Here is a 19,010-nt window from a genome sequence, read left to right on the forward strand (position 1 = left end):
TTTTAGAGCACAGTCCTCCCGAGTTAACATTTAGCTAATGTAGTGCTATACTCTCTTTTAAGGTTGTGAATAGGTTTGAGGCATTCAGGAAGTGTAACTTCTGGAACTTTAGTTTAGCAAAGCAGTCATGTCTCTAATTACTTTAGCCCCATGTGTAACTGCTAACTTTTCTGAACAAATGCAGTACTTCTGTAAATCTTCACATTTCAGGGACATCTCTGAATATACTCTGAAACTCTTAGCATGGCAAAAAAAGCAGTTCTTAGGAAAAACAAAAAAACCACAACTTTTTTATAGAATGAGGCTTACTTCTGATACTTATGTTATTAAGTAAAGCTACTATAATAAGCTCCTATAAAGCTACTATAATAATTCAATGTAAGTAATTCAGTAGTAACTCTACAACAAATAATTTCCATGGCTTTGAACATGTGCTTTTCTTTTAAAAAGTATAATTATACTGTTCAGTTTCTCACACTGAGACTCATGCATAAGATTAGAGAACTGTAAAACCCAATATGCAAATCAAATGGAAAATGAAAATTTCTTAAGTGGTCAGTGTTCTCACAGTGCATATATGAAGATGGTTGCAACAGAGCCACTGAAGACAACCAAATCCAGAGAAAACACTATTATATCTGTGGCATTGATTTATTTTCAAGCAGTTAATTTACAGTGTTTATATCTTCTCAGTGTTTTTACCTGGTAAAGCTTTCTGGTCCTCAGTGACTGCAGGGAATTCTTTCACCAGCACCTGGTCTTCTCTGTTAAGAGTGAGCCAGCAGTTACAGTCAAAGTTCAGTTCTTGTTTTGTATGTAACTCTTCCAAGCGAAAAGACTTCAGATGCCACCCCTCAAAGCCTGGCGCATCATCACAGCTGACTCGAATCTTGTATACATCTCCCAGATCTCCAGTCTCAACCTGCAACAAATAGGAGGAGGAAGAATGTACTGTCAGGGCTGGTTCTCTTACAGAGATTTTCTCAAATCCCTGTGTAGAACTCCTAAATTTAACATTAACCCATGGGAAAATTGTATTTGTGTCTGGGATATGTGTGATGACAGAATCAATCCTTCTGTTTTCATGTTATGATCACAGATGAAATTATCTCCCTCATTAATATTATAAACAGGATACTTTACCTTTAGAGTGGGTCATAGTTAAAATCAGAAAGATCTGTGTATTTAGGCTGTTTGGACAAAAGCTAATGTAAAGTTGTGACCCTGCTTGATAGAGAGAGCATTAAGTTACAATTAAAGGTTCTAATACTGGCAATTGAACGAGGTAATAGTTTAAAGATGATTACTGTGAGCCTAAAATCACAGAACTGTTTAGGTTGAAGAAGACCTGCTACTAACCCAACACTGTCAAGCCCACCACTGAACCATGTTCCCAAGTACCATATCTACACATCTTTTAAATACCTTCAGGGATTGTGACTCAACCACTTCCCTGGGCACTCTATTCTAATGCTTGACAACATTTCTGGTAAAATTATCAGCAGATTTTCATTTTAGGTGAAGAAATTATAGGAAGTTTTAACTAAATTCTCATTTGCTAAGTAATTTGTTTTAGAACAAGACACTACTTGATAACCAATTTTTTGTAAAAGAGAAAGGATATTTCTGAATAAAAATAAATCATGAATGTCACAGAAATAACTCTTTAGGACAACACAGTCCTGTTCCCATACTACATATGGAAAATTCAATAACTGGTTGCTGATTGTGAGTTTCTGTGAGATCTGGTTAAACCATCCAGTCTAGAGCTGTGGGAACTGAGATGGTCACACTGCATCAAGTGCTAATGATCTGCTTGATAAATTTGCAGAACAGCAGGAATTGTTGGGACAGCCTTTCACTGTCAAGCTGCAAGAAAGACAGCATAGGAAGTGATTTTTCAGTGAAACAACACATAATTGTTACTTTTAAAAGGTAACAAATATTTGTAAGAAGGATCAAATCAGGAAATGTTGCCAGTGCAATGGCCTTGTTCTCCCCCCATAATGCTTTCCCCCCCCCCCCACCCACATGCACCAGTTACAACATAAGAGTTGGTGACTTTCCAGGAAATAAATCCTTAGTGCACCCTAAGAGAAACCTATAGCACCACAGTAAGAAACTGAAGTTGGTCTTATATAATCGTGTCCTGGTATTAGCAGCATCACCAGCAGATTGGTTCCTTAAACAGAGCACAAACCTCCTAACAGATGATTTATACTGCTTCTCAACAGAGCTCTGAACATGATAGCCCTTCAATGGTGACCTCGCTTGCTTAAAGTTAGTTCACGCGCCTTTGCACAGTGGGCACATACAGCTACCCCATTCTTATTAGAAAGGAACCATATAAAAAACTTTGGCTTTGTCATTTTGGGACAGTTGGTCACAGTCATTAATAAATGTTATGCAAAATAGAAATAGTAGACATCAGTGTATGAGGAGGAACAATGAACTGAAAATAAAACAACCTGCCCAAACCATTTTACATGAACTTGAACTGTTTATGATGGATAACTTATGAAGAGAGGCCTTTGAAAGGAAGGAATTGCACCTGTTGACTTAAAAGATTACTTCCAGTCTAAATTTCTTAAGATAAGTATTGTAAGTGGTTATAATAGGTAAGTATTATAAGTGGTTTCCATGGCACTCATACAAATTTTCAAGATTCAAGGCATTGTTCTTTAAGGACCAGGGAAGAAATGTTTCCTATTGCCTATATAACAGTCCCAAGGCTGCACAGAACCTCTCCACTCCTGATCACTACTCATCACAGCCACATAGCAATAGCTTTACACAGAAGAAGGCACTTGTCCTCTCATTACTCCTACCCTGCCCTGCCTGTCTGTACACCTTTATGCTTACAGAACTTAAGGCTATTCCTGACTTGGTCTCATCTGCTGCACTATGAAAAGGGAAACACGTGGGCAGAATTTTATGGCAAGATTTTTTCATTCATGCTGTCTGTATTGCAAAGGATATCATTAGCTATGTATCATTAGCTGTGGTGGACTAAGTGGACTAATTCCTTGTAAAATATGCATTCCACCTTATTAAATTTAACAGGAATTATTTGGGTTCATTGAGAGGAGAGTGCATGAGTTCTTCACTTATTTAAACTATGATTCTTTCACAGGCCAAAACATTATTGCTTCCTCTTTCAGAACCAAACTACAGACTTTTAAAATTACTGCTTCAAGAATTTCTTCCTCATACATGGACCCCCATGACTGTACCACACAGCTACTCTAAATGCTGTTAACAACTTATTCCACAAAGCTCTCTGTTTAGGAGTTGCAAAAGTACAGAACTTGGTTATTTTTATGTGACAGGGTAAGCTGTACCTTACATTTTATTTTGTCTTCTGCTAGCCAAATTTGCAAATCTCTGGGTTTCTAAGTTGCCATAAATACATATGCTAAAATCCTTGTAAAAATGCACAGATGAGACATACAGGAAAATAATTCCAGAACACAGGACAGACTATTTAAAAGCCACAATTTCCCCCTTTGTTTCTAGAAACCCAATTTCAATTATTTCTGTGACTGCCTTTGAACTAGCAAGCTCTAATAATCATACCATTTATGGTCCATGGAATTAAACACAACTATTTTCAATTGAGTATATTAGAAATTTCCCTTTTTTCAGGTATTTGTTTTTTCCCCAAGAGTTCTGATCAATATCAGTCTTTTTTTGTCCAGCTCCATCTTTGTAGCTGTCTTAGTTTGAGGGAAACCAAAATGTTTACCAAGATCAGAGGAAAGAATTCCTCCTCGATAACAATGTCACCTCTTATTAAATTTAGGAGAAACAAAACTTTAATTAGAAAATGTATTGAAGAAGGATAACTGTTCTTAACTACTATCTATAGATATAACTATGAACAGATCAGAGAAAACTACTGCCCCACCACCACCACCACCACCACCCCCCTCCTAAAAATCTGTAGGTTCCTCCTGGTGCGATTATATTTATGGACAGTGTCAGTGTCACACCTCGGCTGGCTGCGAGGTGAATTCTCGGTCTTTTCTGAGTGAGGCAGAGACAAGGGGAATGTATGACTTACATGGCACAGGATGGAGCCTTTTCAGTGGGGGAAGAGCAGACTCTCTCCTTGTCCTTTGTTCAAAAGAAGGAAACGCTTGGAGTTGAGGAGTGGTGGTAATTCCCAGAAATCTCCTTGCAAAGTCAGTCCCCAGGAGAAAAAAAAAGGTCTGCAGTGTGACCCAAAGCAGCTGTGACCCTCCTCTCTCTCTTTTCTCTAGCTCAGGCTGCCCAGAGATGGAGGGGGGAAGGCGAAGAGCACAGCCAGAAGGAGCTCTCACCAGCTCAGCAAAACAGTGTCTTTCCCCAGCAGCTGCCCAAAACAAAGCGAAGCCAGCACACAGAAAAAGCCTCTTCCCCTCCCTGGTGCACTGAGTCTGTTTTCTCACCTCCACCCCACCATTCAATTGGAATCTATAGTCATTAACCACTCCTTTGTTCTCAGTCCTGGCACTTCAACTCCCAAAACCTTTGTATTGGTAGGGTGAGAAAAATTCCCTGAAGGAGCCCTTTGACAGTAGCCTAGTGTTACCATTACAACATTCTTGTAATCCTTTCCTGAGCAGTTTAATATGATCAGTTTGCCTTTTATCCCATAATTGGTTCTCCCTCTATTGATGTCTATTAATTGACGTAACATGAACTTTGAACCAGGGACAGATATATAATGCATCACAAATACCCTCGTTTTAAATTTGTAGAATGTTTGCAAGAGGACACTTTACCTTGCTCATTACTATTGTTTCCTAATTATTTTTCCCCATTTATTTCTTCTGAACAGTCTTAAGTAATTTTCATAACCTGAAATCTTAGCTGAGTTGGATGTGATTTCTCATATACTAAACAAAAAATATTTTTCCCTTACATGACTTATAATCAGGAGAAGGCTCTGACAAAGCCACTGGACTTTTTAAGATCTCTGAGACAGGTAACTGATGAATATGATTAGAGAATTTGATAACATATTAATCTTTTCTTTTTGACTCACACAGGGTTTCTCAAAGACTTTATGCCTGCTGTGTTTAAAGCTTTGTAAGTGTTGCTGTTTGGGTGGACATTTAAAGTAAATTATTTTTAATTATTTTTCCTGTTTTTTAAAAAAGTTGGGGGTGGGGTGGGGGGGAAGAGATACTTAAATTATTCTAGTTAACAGGGTGTGGTCAAAGCATTCTAAAATTCAGTTGAACAATATTCTGCCATATACTCCAGAAATCCTGCTGCCTGTTGTTTGGAACATCATCTCATATTGTGGAAAACATATGGAGTATTGTATTGTGCTATTTCAAACTTTCTGTCACCCTCATGGCTCTTACCAAAAACACATTCCATATTTATTGTGTATTTACAGTCTTACTTGCAGAGCTCTATTGCTCATTTTGTACTACTTGTGCTAGTGTTTTGGAGAGTGGTTTTAGGGATCTCAATCTCAAAATCTGTTGGTTGATGTACCTTTGCATTTTATGGATCTCTGGATAAGAAGACTGTGCACAATACACTAGGACTCTCCAAAGGCATGCTCTCAAAGCTTACTCTGCAAGCAACCAAGAAACATAGATAACTGGGAGAAAGGTCTATATACTTTACCAATCTACTACTCCATGTGAGATCAACGATTGATTTTTATCATCACCAGACTATCACAGACAAAAAATTCTGCTGCTGCACTGGTATTTCTTGTCATGCTATCATCTGTGCTAAAACTCTCATCAGATTTCATAACATCGACACATTCACCTATTTCTCAATTTATTTTTAAAACTAAGATCTTCTAATTAAATTTATTCTTATTTAAGCAGCTCAAACATCATATTACAGATTTTTGAGACCTCTGAAACTCAAATGTACCTCATAGCATGCTGTTATTTTCTCCCTTTTAATTTATTCTTTACACTTGCTATGTGCAATTAAACTACACCTGTTCTTTCATAGGAGTTGGTTGGTCATATTTTGGATCGAATAATCATTCTGAATATGGTACACATCTGTGCATATACTTGTGTGAGAGCACCTGGAAAATCAGTAATTTAGATGCCTTTCTGTCCTCAGTGTGCTATAAATGTGTCTCTGAGATTAAGCTTACTGTTTCAAAACTATCTGAGCTGCTTATAACACAAAACCTGTTGTTCTTTTTACTGCACTGTATTGCTAGGACTGGTTGTCTAAGACCAGGATCGTGGTGGGGAGGTTAAAAACTCTTTTACTCCTAGTTATTGGAAAGCTGAATTCACAGCTTGTCCTCCTTGTGATTTCATACTCATGTCTCCAGCCTGCTGCTACAGTGAGAAAACATGAGCAAAGCCTCTGTATTCTTCTGCATGATCTTAATAAGAACAAAGAAAGGGAGAGCAAAAAGGAACTGGGTTATTAACTCAACCACCTAAAGAAGATATGTAGGTATTTATGAAGATATCTGTGAATCCCCAAATCCCCCTCTATGTCAGACCTGCTATTGTGTAAGCTGCACTGTAAACAATGTGACAAAGAGATAAAATTTCAGGAACAATAAATAATGCTCAAATAGTTTTAATTTCTTCATACAAAGCAATAAAATCAAGGACATAAATAACTATTGAAAAAATATAGGCACTAATGCAAAGCCAATCCAAAGTATGAACAAGCATTCAGAAAGCCTCTGGGGTGGAAGGGTACGATGAACAAGGTACCATGGTGCCAAGGATAGTAGAATATGAGGGACAACCACTACTGACACACAGCAATAATTATTTCCACTTGTATGCTACCCAATCATTGAAATTAGGCATCCTTAACAAAGAATATGTGTCATTTGGGAAATTGCCAATATGGTGGGTGTAGCAAAGGTCTGCTTTACGCAGTGATGCTTGACAAAATTCAGACAGCTGATGTGGTTGCTCTGCAGATAGACTCTGTCTCTACTGACCTTTTCAGTTTATGTTCATGGCGTAGGAAGCTCCTTTTGTTGTTCAGTGTGTTTCCTGTGTGTTTTCTGAGAAGCAGCTGGTTTCTTGTGTTTAAGAAAAGTCATTTGTCTTTTCATTTACTCCCTGTAAAGTTCCTAAATTGCCTTAGCTTGTTATTTAAACTAAAAATTCAGCCTGGATCAGGTCATTGCAATGAAGCTTTGACATAACTTTCTAAATGCATTTTTGCCATTGTTTTCAGAATGTTTATTGCAGCCATTGAAAAGTCTTTCTGAGCTATATAAAACTGACTTGAATTGCAAGCTATTTCTCTCATCTCAGTGGCTAGAAGCTCTACTTCATGCCAATCAGCAGAATTTGTCCAGAAAGCCAGGACAGAATTTGAACATTAAAAAATGGTCTCAGATGAATCCTCTCAAAGCAGCAGCATGCATGTTGGGTGAACAGGCAGTCAGGACTATGTTAGGGTTGATTTGAATACTGACCATATATAATATATTGCTGCAGAGTTCATCGTGCTTTTATATGCATGAATGCATTCTCCAGAGATTTATGATTATCCAAAAAATCCTCTGCCTGCTGGCCTGAGAGACAGAACTGTCTTGGGGGAGATTGGATACTACTTTACAAAGACGGAAATAAAGGAAAGAAAAGCCCTCTTGAGTCCCCTGGGAATGCTGCCCCATCCTTCATCTTCTGCATTCACAAATAATTGTATATTGCCTTTTGTATGAACTTCAACTCAGGAATCTTTAGGGAATTAGAAAAAAAAATGCAAGATGAATGCAATAAATTACACAAAAAGGTCCACTTTTCTCCATGATACATAACTCTTGAAGGCACTCAAAATTCAAAGAGAACGCCAGAGCTTGCTATAGTAGAACAGAACTACCAGCAGGAGATGACCCAAGACCTAAGTTTATGTAATTCCATCTTTGTAAATAATTACATCCTTTTTTTTGCCAGACAGACTAACATTACATATATATAATCCTTATTTTGTAGACACACACACATATATCTACATATAAATTGCTTAGAGGGCAATGGCATGGTAAGGTCTGTGTAGTGCTGTATATTTATGACTCACAATGAATTCATCCATTGCTCTGGGCAGAAAGCACACATATCCGGGGGTTTGTGGAGTAAGCAGAAGATCAACACTTTTGCTCCTTGAGCCATAAATCACAAGGGTCCTTTTACACTCCTGTGGCTCTGGGGAATCTCCATCTGTTTTAACTTGCACTCTCCACCGTTGTGCTAAATAAAATAAAGACATCCTTAGTATCAGTGCATCAATTAAACATTTTTAGTATCAATGGTAGAGAGCAATGGATGCCTTTGTTACTATTGCAACAAAGAATTTAAGGATTATCATGAATTTACATCCCATTTATTAAAAATAGACTGGTAGACTTTTTTTGCTTGAAGATAAGTATAACTTAGACTTCAAAAGCATAAGACAACTGTTGAAGTGGGTATGAAAGCAGAAATTAGCACCAAGGAAGCAGAAAAAAAAAAGACTCTGCCTAGATTGTTGGTGGGGTTTTGGTGTGTTTCATTTTTTTATTCTTTATATCAAAGCAGTTGCTTTAATTAAAATAATTATTTTAATATATTTCAGTTCTTAAAATGTTCTTCAATAACATGAAAAAGAAAACTAACATTCTGAAACATCTATATGTGATCTACTTGTAAGACCTGCTGGCTAATATACAACTAGTTAAGCAATGAAACTTCAACTTGTTTTCTACAATTTTTCTAACCTGATTTGTCATGTTCAGTCTGCTCATTTGTCAGATCAGATTATTCATTAGGGTTGGAACAAAATTTAGGAAGTTCTAAAGACACTTCAGTTCATGGCTTTGGTCTTTCAGAAATCATTTTTGGTAGGTGAAGTGTACCCATAACAGTGTTAGAAGCCCAGAATGTGACAGAGAAGTTGTTCCAGGTGTGGGAAAAATATAGTGTAGCAGATGGACAGTATAGGTTAGGAAGTTACTTAAGTGCTTGAATTCAAATTAATTATTTGTTGAAAAGATTCTTGTTCCTGCTTAGCAAAAGGAACTTAAAAGTGGTAGGAAATCAAAAGTTTATATTTAGACTGTGGCCAGTACTGTGATAATATTATAATTTGCTAATGGGATTAATATAAAAGAGAACTATTTCATGGTTGTGTGTAAGCCCACAATGCAATATGTAGACAAAAAATAATTGTTTAATTCAGAAATAAATTGGATGTGACTATTTTTCTTACAGTACTGTGTGCTTTTTTCATACCTTTTGTTTTTCTCCTCCTGCTTGGAGATAGAGACTGGATAAAAACCTGATCTGATTTCCTTGATTTATAATTTTCTCTTTTTTTCACTTTGTTTGCTTTAGCTAATTCTGTTTTCCCCCTTTTTACGGATCCTGTCTCTGCATTACATCTGACTGTTCCCTGACTCCTCTGGGCTCAGCTACAAAACAGCAGGCACATACACATCTCACAGGCAGTCTTGTGAGTAACACATTAGCTGAAAGGATCCTTCCATCTGAACTCTTTTATTTTAAGGTCATTTCCAGCAATGAGTCAGATGTAGTGTGCGGAAGGTCCACACTTTGCCTAATGAGGAACTTTTGCTGTTTGATATATGTGCCAGCTTTGAATTATTGCCTTGTGCCAGGTTGGCATGTGGTACTCTTCGGGGTGTCACATTTGGTGAGTCAAGCATGGTTTGAGCTTTTGCTGTTCCTAATCACTCTGAGGATTTATAAGGAGATTCAAATTTTTACAAAGACTCTCAACATAGCCCTGAATCTCTTATCCTGTCCAACTACACCCCAATTTGAAGGCTGTCCCAGAAACAATGTAGAGAGGAAATTAAGATAATTTTGCACTTCTGCGTTTCCCAAGTGAGCTTTTTTGTCTCTTTGTAAGATCCCTTGGCTGCAGGAAAAAGCAATCCCCAAGTTAAGAGAAAGTACAGATGCATAACTCCGTGTTCCCTCCTCAAAGAGTCAGCACATTCAGAGAAGGTATTTCAGGCAAGGTGATTTATTTTAATTAATAACCATGATTGTGCTTTTAAGTATTATTTCATCAGAAAGGCTGACACCAGATGGGAGTTTTGCAGAAAATAAATCAGTGGTTACAGATTTAAGGTCTGAGAATCTGTGACTCTTTATTCTCCTACATTTACTTTTAATGCTTCTACCCTTTGCCAACTGTGCTAACCCAGACTGACTACATTTTCTCTCAGTTCAGCAAATTCATTTAACCTGCTCATGCCAGAATAAGAAAAAAAATCTATTGTCTAATATTCTATTCACTTAGACAGTTACTTGGCAAGGATGGCTACACCAGTCAGGAGAGTGATGCCAAATATTTATTGTGTTCAGTGATTTTTATCTCTCTCTCTAGGAGTGAAGTTCTGAGAATCAGATGGCTGTCTTTGAGTAGGTTATCTTTTGTGTTTCGTATGTGTAGCTACATTTAAAAAGAGACTTTTTCCCTGATATCACTGAACTGTGTTAAGTTCCTTTCAGAGTGATCAATGTGTTAGTGTATTATTGTACTTCTGGCTTATGTGAAAAGCCATGACCATTTACTTTGAGAATCAGTGTGAGAATCACTAAAATGAATAGTAGGGAAAAAACCAAAATTCTGTGGAAAAAAAATCTCAGAATTGCTTCTTTTCTATAATCATATAACCAAGGAACACATACAGAACACTCACATTACAGAGATATGTATATATGTTAGAAGCAGGGGTCAGCTGTTGGCTTTGAGAAATTAAATGAGATCAATCATAACAATTTCCTTCCAAAAATTCTTTTAACCACTAGTCTGAAACCTGAAAGTTCCTTTGGTAAAACTGTGAAAATCAAACCTGCAATGACTCCCGCACATAGTAATCTGGGCATGGTAAAGCATAAAGTCAAAGGAGGGCTTATTTTCTGGTTTTTTTAAACACAGGCAGTTTATATATTTTTAGAAGATTACCAAAATTGTTCACATGATTCCAGGTTTTGGGGAGTTTTTTTCAGTCTGGTGGTTTTTGGTCTTAAGAACTAGAATGACATTCACACCTTGTTGGATGTAGGAGTAAGTTGCTTATTTTCTGGAGATTGTAGAGATTTGTGTTGCCTTGAGGTAGTCAGTCTGCTTAATTGTATTTCTTAGGGATTTCCACCTCCATCTGGCAACACATACTGTCTATGCTTTTTAGAAGCAGGACCATTCAATTTAAAATTTTGGAATTCTATGATTATTCTTAGTCCATTAACAAGTACTTGCATGGTAAGGAATAATTGAAAAACAGAATTAGTCATGGCAGAATTTACTAAGTATTTTCTCTTTTCTTATGAATTTTCTATATGCCATAATGCCAACAACCTTGCACATCTCTGAAATGTTCTCCTGTTCTCTTATCAGCTCTGACCTTGGTACCACACCATGATAGATTGACATAGAACTGAGTACAAGATGTCTTTCCAAACCTGTTGTTACTCTCCTATAAAGTTCAGTCATGCAGGGTCTGTAGGATCACTAGTATGACAACACAAATTAAACTGCGAAAATTGCAAGATCAGTCCTGCTTATCATCTTTTACACATAAGGCATAAAAGTCCAATCTTTCACCTATCTTGATTCTTCACTGGAATGAGCCCCTGGGTAAAATGAAGATGGCTGAAGAGCAACTCAAGCTAAACTGTTACTAATTGACAGGTAGCTTCCTAAAAATGTTCTTCTCTTTTATAACTTCATTTTTCAGAACCTCTGATCTCAACGCTCTCTGGGTCCTCCTGGACATCTTGACAGTGGGACGTATCAAAAGCTGATTAAGAACAAGCCACTTCTTTCTCCTCATAACCAATATATTGAGTCTAACCACTGTTGACACTCACAGGCACTGAGCAGCTTGTGCATCTGTGCCTGCTTATTATTATATAATGAAGAATGAAGTTGTACCAGAAAAAATTTGAATTGGTAGTAAAATACAGTCTCTTGTCTGAACATAAGGTGAAATAGATATTATGATTGCCTCTCTGCACTGTGCACTTAGCAGAATGTAGAATCCAATTCCAAGTCACTTGTGAAAATCAACTTTCTCTGTGGGAAAGGCTTTACTTACCTGAGTTCATCAGTCTACTCTTGTTAAAGTTATATTGCTGAGAAACAATAAACCTTTTGGCTAAACCATTTAATTGAATGCAAACTATTTAATTTTCACTGAAACCGGAATTATATTGAGAGACCAGGACATCCTACAGAAGGCAAGTCACTGTTTTAAGAGACAAATGTTAACACTACTCTTTTTCAGTTTTGTCTCTCCTATAAAATTCCCAGACACAGTTGCATAGAATAGCTATTTACAGTTAAATGTTCATAAAAATACCTGTGTCAGTCTATCTTATCCGGTTAGAAAGAAACACAGAGACAGTGTCACAAATTTTAAACACCTGGGAGGAAGTAGTGTGTCACAGTGATGAGATTCTTTGTAGGTATAAAAACAGAAAGCTGACTGGGTAGTTTTCAATTAATTTTTTTTTATTCATTCAAGCAGATTTAGTCAACTGAATGCAAATGTTACTTCACTAGAGGATTTGAGTTTAAAATGCATTATTTCTGGCTACTTTGGGATTTTGACCTGAAAATGCTTCCACTGACACTTCACAACACATTTTTCAACTTGATGATGTTTCCTGAGGGACCTGTCCCCAAGTATTAAATGACAGTGACATTGGAGTAAACAAAACAACACTTGAATCTCTTCTCAGAGGAATTCCTTGTTGATTTCAAGACAGAATAGTAGAAATATGAAGAAAATGAGAAATAGTTTGTTTTTCTCAATTGCTTATCAAGGTCTAGTCCTTTCTGTAGACTGTTGCCAGACAGTTTGTCTTTTTGTCTCATAGCTGATATACAGTACAACAGTACAATGAGGTCACTTGCTTACATTTTTGTCACAATACTGGTTTGCAGGTTAAATTCACAGAGCAAAAACTATGATGTAGAAAACACTGACTAGAAAATCTCTTACCTTTAAGGGATGTCTTTGTTTCGCTGTCATCCTCTAAAATATGAACATGAAAAATAATTGTGAAGAAACTTTATCACTTTTCTTCTTAAATTATGATCTTATCTGGAAGGCTTCTTCAGTAATAACTAGACATTAAGTATATAATATAGTGCTATAACACAATTTTTCTTTAACAAAATACTTACTATTGGCAGTTAACTCCCTCTCAGTTTTCCCATCATCTTGGCATTCATCTAACCATCTTTCATTGGAAAAAACAAAAATAATAAGATTAATAAAAGCTATTAGTATATAATATAAAAACTAACCATTACCTTCTGTCTCCAATAGTATTTTTTATACTTGTTTATGACATTGCGCCTTGAAACTACTTCCTAGATCAAAGTTTCTTTTATACATTCATCACAGTTGGCCTTATTCATATTAGAAAAGTTTGGTTCAATCTGTTCCAGGCAAAGAGGAATTTTCATGGTAGCTGTATGAAGCAGTGGAGTACTATATGATCTACATTATATGAAATGCTAATTATTTACTGGTTCAGAGATTCAGTTGTGCATTGAGGGCATTATATAACCTGCAGTGGTTAGTTATATTCATTGTACTAGTTGATATATAAAATCTGCAGGTCTGGAAGTTTCCAAAACTTTTGCCCATCTGCAACAATTAAGTGAACTTCTCTTTTTACTTTTCTTTTGTACCAATGAATTTAAGCAGCTTTCCTGCTATATCATTTTACTACCCACATACATCCATACTCCTTCAGTCGATCCTCCTTGCTCAAATAACACTTCACAGCCTTCTACAATCTCTCTTATTTAAAAATAAATAAATATATGCTTACTATCAGCTTCTTTTCTGTTGACCCCATACTGATTTTGCATTTGTTTAAATCCAAGGATCTACGATATATTTCACCTCTTGTGTGCAACAAAACTCTATGAATAAATCTCATGCACAGAGTCTAAACTCCACCCTATTTCAACTATTGTTACAATAAATACCTAGATTAACTTTTGAGACCTATCCCCTCATTTTGTCCTAAGAAAGAAAAGATCACTAGTGGTTTCTAAATATAGAAAGCAAACTTTGACACATAGACAGCACACTTACACTGCAGGCAAGCAATGGCAGAACTCCTCTGGTTCTATATGTAAAGTCCCTAATCTTTTTCTAAGATCTTAACAAGTTCCTTTTGAAAAGGCAGCCCAATATCTTTTTAAGAATCCCACCCTTCAGAGAAGTCTCATAAGTTCTCCTCAAATCTAAAGAATCAATTCTCTCATTCATCTATGCTTGCAATAACCATCTTTAATGCACACCAAACCATTTCAAAAGCCAAATACCCAAAAAGGAAAGCTGAACCAATAACCTGATCATTCAAATAAGTCCTAAGAAGAGTAAATAGTTCTTAGCTAATCTTTCCAGCAACTTTGCAAAATTAAGACCTGTGGGGGTTTTTTGTAAACAGGTAGGATTCCTAGAAGAGGAGGACTATCTTTACTCAACCCCTGAAGATTTTCGAGACTTAAGGCATAGTTCCCAAAATAACATGGAAACTCTTTTAGCCATGTAACACAAACTTTTAAGTTCTGCAAACCACATACTGCAGAATATAATTATTTGGATCTAAATTACAATTCTTCAAATTATTTCTGTGGTATTAAATAACACACAAATCCTTACTTTCCTGTATTGCATATTTTATGTGTGGGGATTTTCTCTGTTACAGCTGTATTATTCAACTCAAAGACTGCTATAAAGTTGAAGTTGCCTCAGATAGTAAGAAAATTTGAAAAAATGGACTATTTAGCAGTTGTTAGAATTCAGAGTCGAACATTTCTAACTTTGCATAGGGTAGCAAAATTTTAGACCAACTAAAATAGACCAGTAGACTTTTACTCTACTTTGACAGGAGAAGTTAGTTTTTCCAAAAGTTTTCAGGATGTATATGAGAATTTCAGGGACAGAGAAAGTGATCAAAACCACCACATCACCCACCAGTACCTCTCTGTTCACAAACAGCAGGTCCAGTGGGAATCTTCCCTATCTGGCTTCCTCATCAGCTGTGTCAGGACCTTCACTTCTACAGATGCCGGATATGTTCTAAACTCCTTCCTCTCTGCTGTGTTGTATTTGCAGCAGATATAAGTCCCTCATGAAAACAAGGGCTAGTGATTGTGAGACTTCTTGCAGCTGCTTATAATATACTTCATCTGCCTCTTCATCCTGTTTGGGTGGTCTATAACAGACTTCTGCCATGACATCTGCCTTATTGACCTTTGCCCTGATTCTTGCCCATAAACACTCAACATCATCATCACCATCATCAAACTATAGGCAATCAAAACACTCCTTACCATACAGGGCTACCCCATCACCTCTCCTTCCTTGCCTATCCCTGCTGAAGAATTTACAGCCATCTATTGCAGCACTTCAGCTGTCCTAGTCATCCCACCATGTTTCCATGATGGCAGTTATTCAGATCTTTATAAACAATACTTCCTAAAAGATGAGAACTGAAAGCTTATTTAATTTCATGTGGTCTCTGTAAAATTTAGATTAAACAAAAAGACCAATGCACCTTGCCTCTTAGAAAACATTTGGTTTGGGGCTTTTTGCATTAGGCTGTGACTCCCTCCTATGCCAGTACAGCAACTTTGTTCCTTGTCTTCGATTGCAGAATTTTCCATCCCTTGTATGTTGTAAAACTCTGGGGCATTGCTCATACATCTAGGCTGTATGCACATATCCATTCTGCAATTTTTTTCATTATGTTGCTGGCAGGTAACAAATTCTTTTTCTCCATGAATGGCATACCTATTACAAGGAAATACAACCTCCTGAGCTTCCTCTCCTTCTTTATGTTTGATGACAATCTTATCCAGGAACCATCCATTGCCTGTGTTGAAATTACAAAAGTTTATCTTATGAAATCATGCTTTTATTTTTTTTAATAAATTTTAAGAAAAGAAGCCCGGATTATCTTTTTCTAGAAGAAACATAGATTATATTAAGACAGTTCTCAGCTAAATAGATAAGATATATTAACACAATGAAAGCTTTATTATTTTGTGTCTCCTGTAAGAGATGCAATTCTTCTCTGCCTTGCTCTGTTTTAATTTTAAGAGGGGCGGGATTTTTCCCTTGGAGACAAATACATGCATATGTCTCTGAACTGTCAAGACCATTCGCATCCCAGCCTACATCTTTTGATTCCTTGTAATAAGGCACTAGGATGTTGGGACAAATCTATTTATAGCCATAATCAAGATTTGTGTGAATGCTGAAAATTTTGGTAATTTGGTGGGCCACATTGCATTTATAATAAATAATAAATAATAAATAAAATAAATTAATTGTTAATAATTGTTAATAATTAATTATAATAATAAAATTAGAATTTTAATTAACAAATCTTTAATGCTGTCTTGCAAATGCAGCCTTGGAGGGGCTTTGTATGTCTAGGTGCCAGTAACTGGATCCACGGACAGCAACCAGGCAGACTGAGTGCCTAAGGCCAGCTATTGGAGGTCTTATACATCCATATTGTAGATTTTTTTTTTATATGAGATATTGATAGATTGTTATTCTGGTCAGTTGGATGGGTAACAGAGTAAGACCATTGCTACTGTTTGTGTATGAGCTGAGTTCCTGTCCATGTTGACCTGCATGGACAGCCATGTGCATATATATAGGTGTTTTATAAATGGGTTTGTGTGCATGTCCACTGGGAACACATAGCCTTGCTACTCGAGTAACCAGCAGGGATGGAGCATTGTAGCCTCACTTCTGTCGAGTTACTGAATTCATCCTCTCCTTAACAGCAGTAACCACGGCACACCCAGTGCAGGAAGCAGAATGGCATTTCCCTTCAAGATTTCTGGTCCAGAGCTCCTCAGGACACTCTGCAAGCTGCTTCTGTCACCCTCTTACACCTCAATGCTCTTTCATTGGAAAAAGAGTACTAGTCTGGCCAAGATTCACTAGCAATCAGGCAGGTCAATTTGAAAAAAGGCAAAAAAGATGAAAATCGCTTCCTGGGTAAATATACAGGTATATATGGAAGGTTTCTATAGAGGAGAAGCTTCTTTCAGCAGGTAAGACACATCACCTACTGACTCACATGAGACCAATGTCCTAACCCTGCTCTCTAGGACAAAATTCCTTTACTTTCCTCATTCACAGTGGCCATGGGAGTCAATCTGTGCCCTGCAGTCTAGGATCCCCAAAGAAAACATATGTACCAGGATTCTTTTAAGATAGCCTCCAAATCAAGACTAAGGACCTTCCTGTCCTGTCACTCAAGCAAGTGGTAGGACTAGAAAAAGGGGTAGTTGCCCCTCCAAAGGGACCCTCTTTCTTTCCTCTCAACCCACAAGAGACTGGGTGTCTTGATGGCCTCTCTCCTGAGTCACCATCCCTTTCCAGCTCTCAAATACTTAGTCACCTCAGGCCAGGCTTATGTGGGGCTAGTTTTGGACACAGTTCAAAAGAGATCTGTGAGATCTGTCTGTGCAGAATACAATGAACAACCATCTGAATTACCAAGGGATAAATTTTGTTACAGATAGAATTCAATCCATTGTCCTGTTTAGACAGTTCTCCAAACCCACAGATTTGAACTCCAAAGTCAAAGAACATCTTAAGATAGCTGAATTGGGTTATAGATTTGTCATGCCAACTCTGTGATAAGGCCATGCTGCCTATTAAAGGAGACATGAAGGAAGAGCGCATGATATGGTGTCCTGAGGAATAGAGGGAAGGTGGGCTGCACCACACTGCATTCTGTGTTATGTCTTTCATCCATGCTGTGGAAGGCAAAAAACTTTAGAGAACTAGAATGCCCCATTCCAAGGCTACACTATTAAGGCTATTTCTGTAATAGTCACAAGTCTACTCAGAGCTTTAGGCAGTACAGTCAGCAAGATGGGTGTTGCTTGAGGCCATTTCAAAACAGAGTGGGGTAAAATGGCTTTTCTAATCTGTTATCAGTGTGGCCCCAGACTGCTTTAAAAATTCTTCTCTTCACTTAGCTTCTTCCTAGATATTAATCAAATGTATTTTCAGTATTTTACATCTTCAGTGCTTTTAAATGCTAGCTTGCTCTTCATTTATATCAATCCAGAGATGCACACTTCAAGGGCCTGTACCCAAAAAATTCAACTCATCACCAAATTATTTTTTTCTGAAAAACCTACAAACTGAATGCAATGTCACTCACTGGAACAGCTCCATATTGACTTGCACAGATTAAGTAAATAATCAAATCTTCTACTGTTGCCCAAAGCAGCAAGAACATTATGCTGGAGATACTCAAATTTTGTCTGGTAGAAAAGCAACTGCTGAATATCTCTAATTCCTTTCTGGCCAGTTTTCAGGTTATATAATGAAGGATTGTCTTACCAGTGTGAGTCACACTTTTAAGTTTGCCATATGCAAAGAAATAGTGCTTTCTTATAAATAATCTTGAAAACAAAGAGTAGAATGACAGTATTTGCCATTAAACTCATGGCCTTTTTTCTGTCCATTACCACTGTTTTTCATCATCCCATCACAGTGAACAGCCTGCAGGAAGACTTTTTATCACTGCAAGACCTTCTGTCACATTTTCTGTGAAGGATGCAATCTAAACAAAGTGCGTTGGGTTTAAAAAGAACTTGCAAACAGATTGGCCTCTAGGAAGTTAAATCCTACCTGGACCAGCTCCATCATGGCTAATCAGAACTTTCTCCAAGTCTCCCAGTGAGACAGCCTTTATGCAGAAAATATCCATCTGTGGAACCATACAAGGAAAATGATAGAGGTCTTGAACACAGCTATTGTTTTAACAGTATAGAATAGCTCAGTTTTCCATCTTTTTTTTTTCCGCAAAATGAATACAGTTGTTTTGTATTGGTCTTGGCCAGACAGTGAGGATCCCTTAAAACTTCCTAAGGTGAATAACGCCTTGAGTTCTTTGGCACGATACAATGATCAGTTGCAAATGATTATTTGGTCATTTTCATATTATATTTTTTAGCACTACCTGCCTTAGCAAGACTGG

General features: G+C 37.1%; 1 protein-coding gene across 10 annotated transcripts in view; it reads right to left on the bottom strand.

The window, feature by feature from the left end:
• Positions 1-19,010, bottom strand: part of RP1 (RP1 axonemal microtubule associated) — a 184,016-nt gene that overhangs the window by 76,961 nt on the left and 88,045 nt on the right. For 7 of the 10 annotated variants that reach the window (XM_071554517.1, XM_071554518.1, XM_071554515.1 and 4 more), the window contains 6 exons: positions 18,662-18,740; positions 15,785-15,866; positions 13,153-13,208; positions 12,968-13,000; positions 8,032-8,201; positions 703-922 (listed from right to left, as the gene is read on the bottom strand). In XM_071554517.1, the coding sequence (XP_071410618.1) occupies positions 703-922; positions 8,032-8,201; positions 12,968-13,000; positions 13,153-13,208; positions 15,785-15,866; positions 18,662-18,740 (640 nt within the window). Of the gene's footprint in view, positions 1-702; positions 923-6,629; positions 7,692-8,031; positions 8,202-12,967; positions 13,001-13,152; positions 13,209-15,784; positions 15,867-18,661; positions 18,741-19,010 lie in introns of those variants that run through there. The other 3 variants (XM_071554523.1, XM_071554516.1, XM_071554524.1) reach the window with 3 other exon arrangements.

Source organism: Pithys albifrons, chromosome 4 (genome assembly GCF_047495875.1).
Source record: "Pithys albifrons albifrons isolate INPA30051 chromosome 4, PitAlb_v1, whole genome shotgun sequence".
Taxonomy (NCBI): domain Eukaryota; kingdom Metazoa; phylum Chordata; class Aves; order Passeriformes; family Thamnophilidae; genus Pithys; species Pithys albifrons.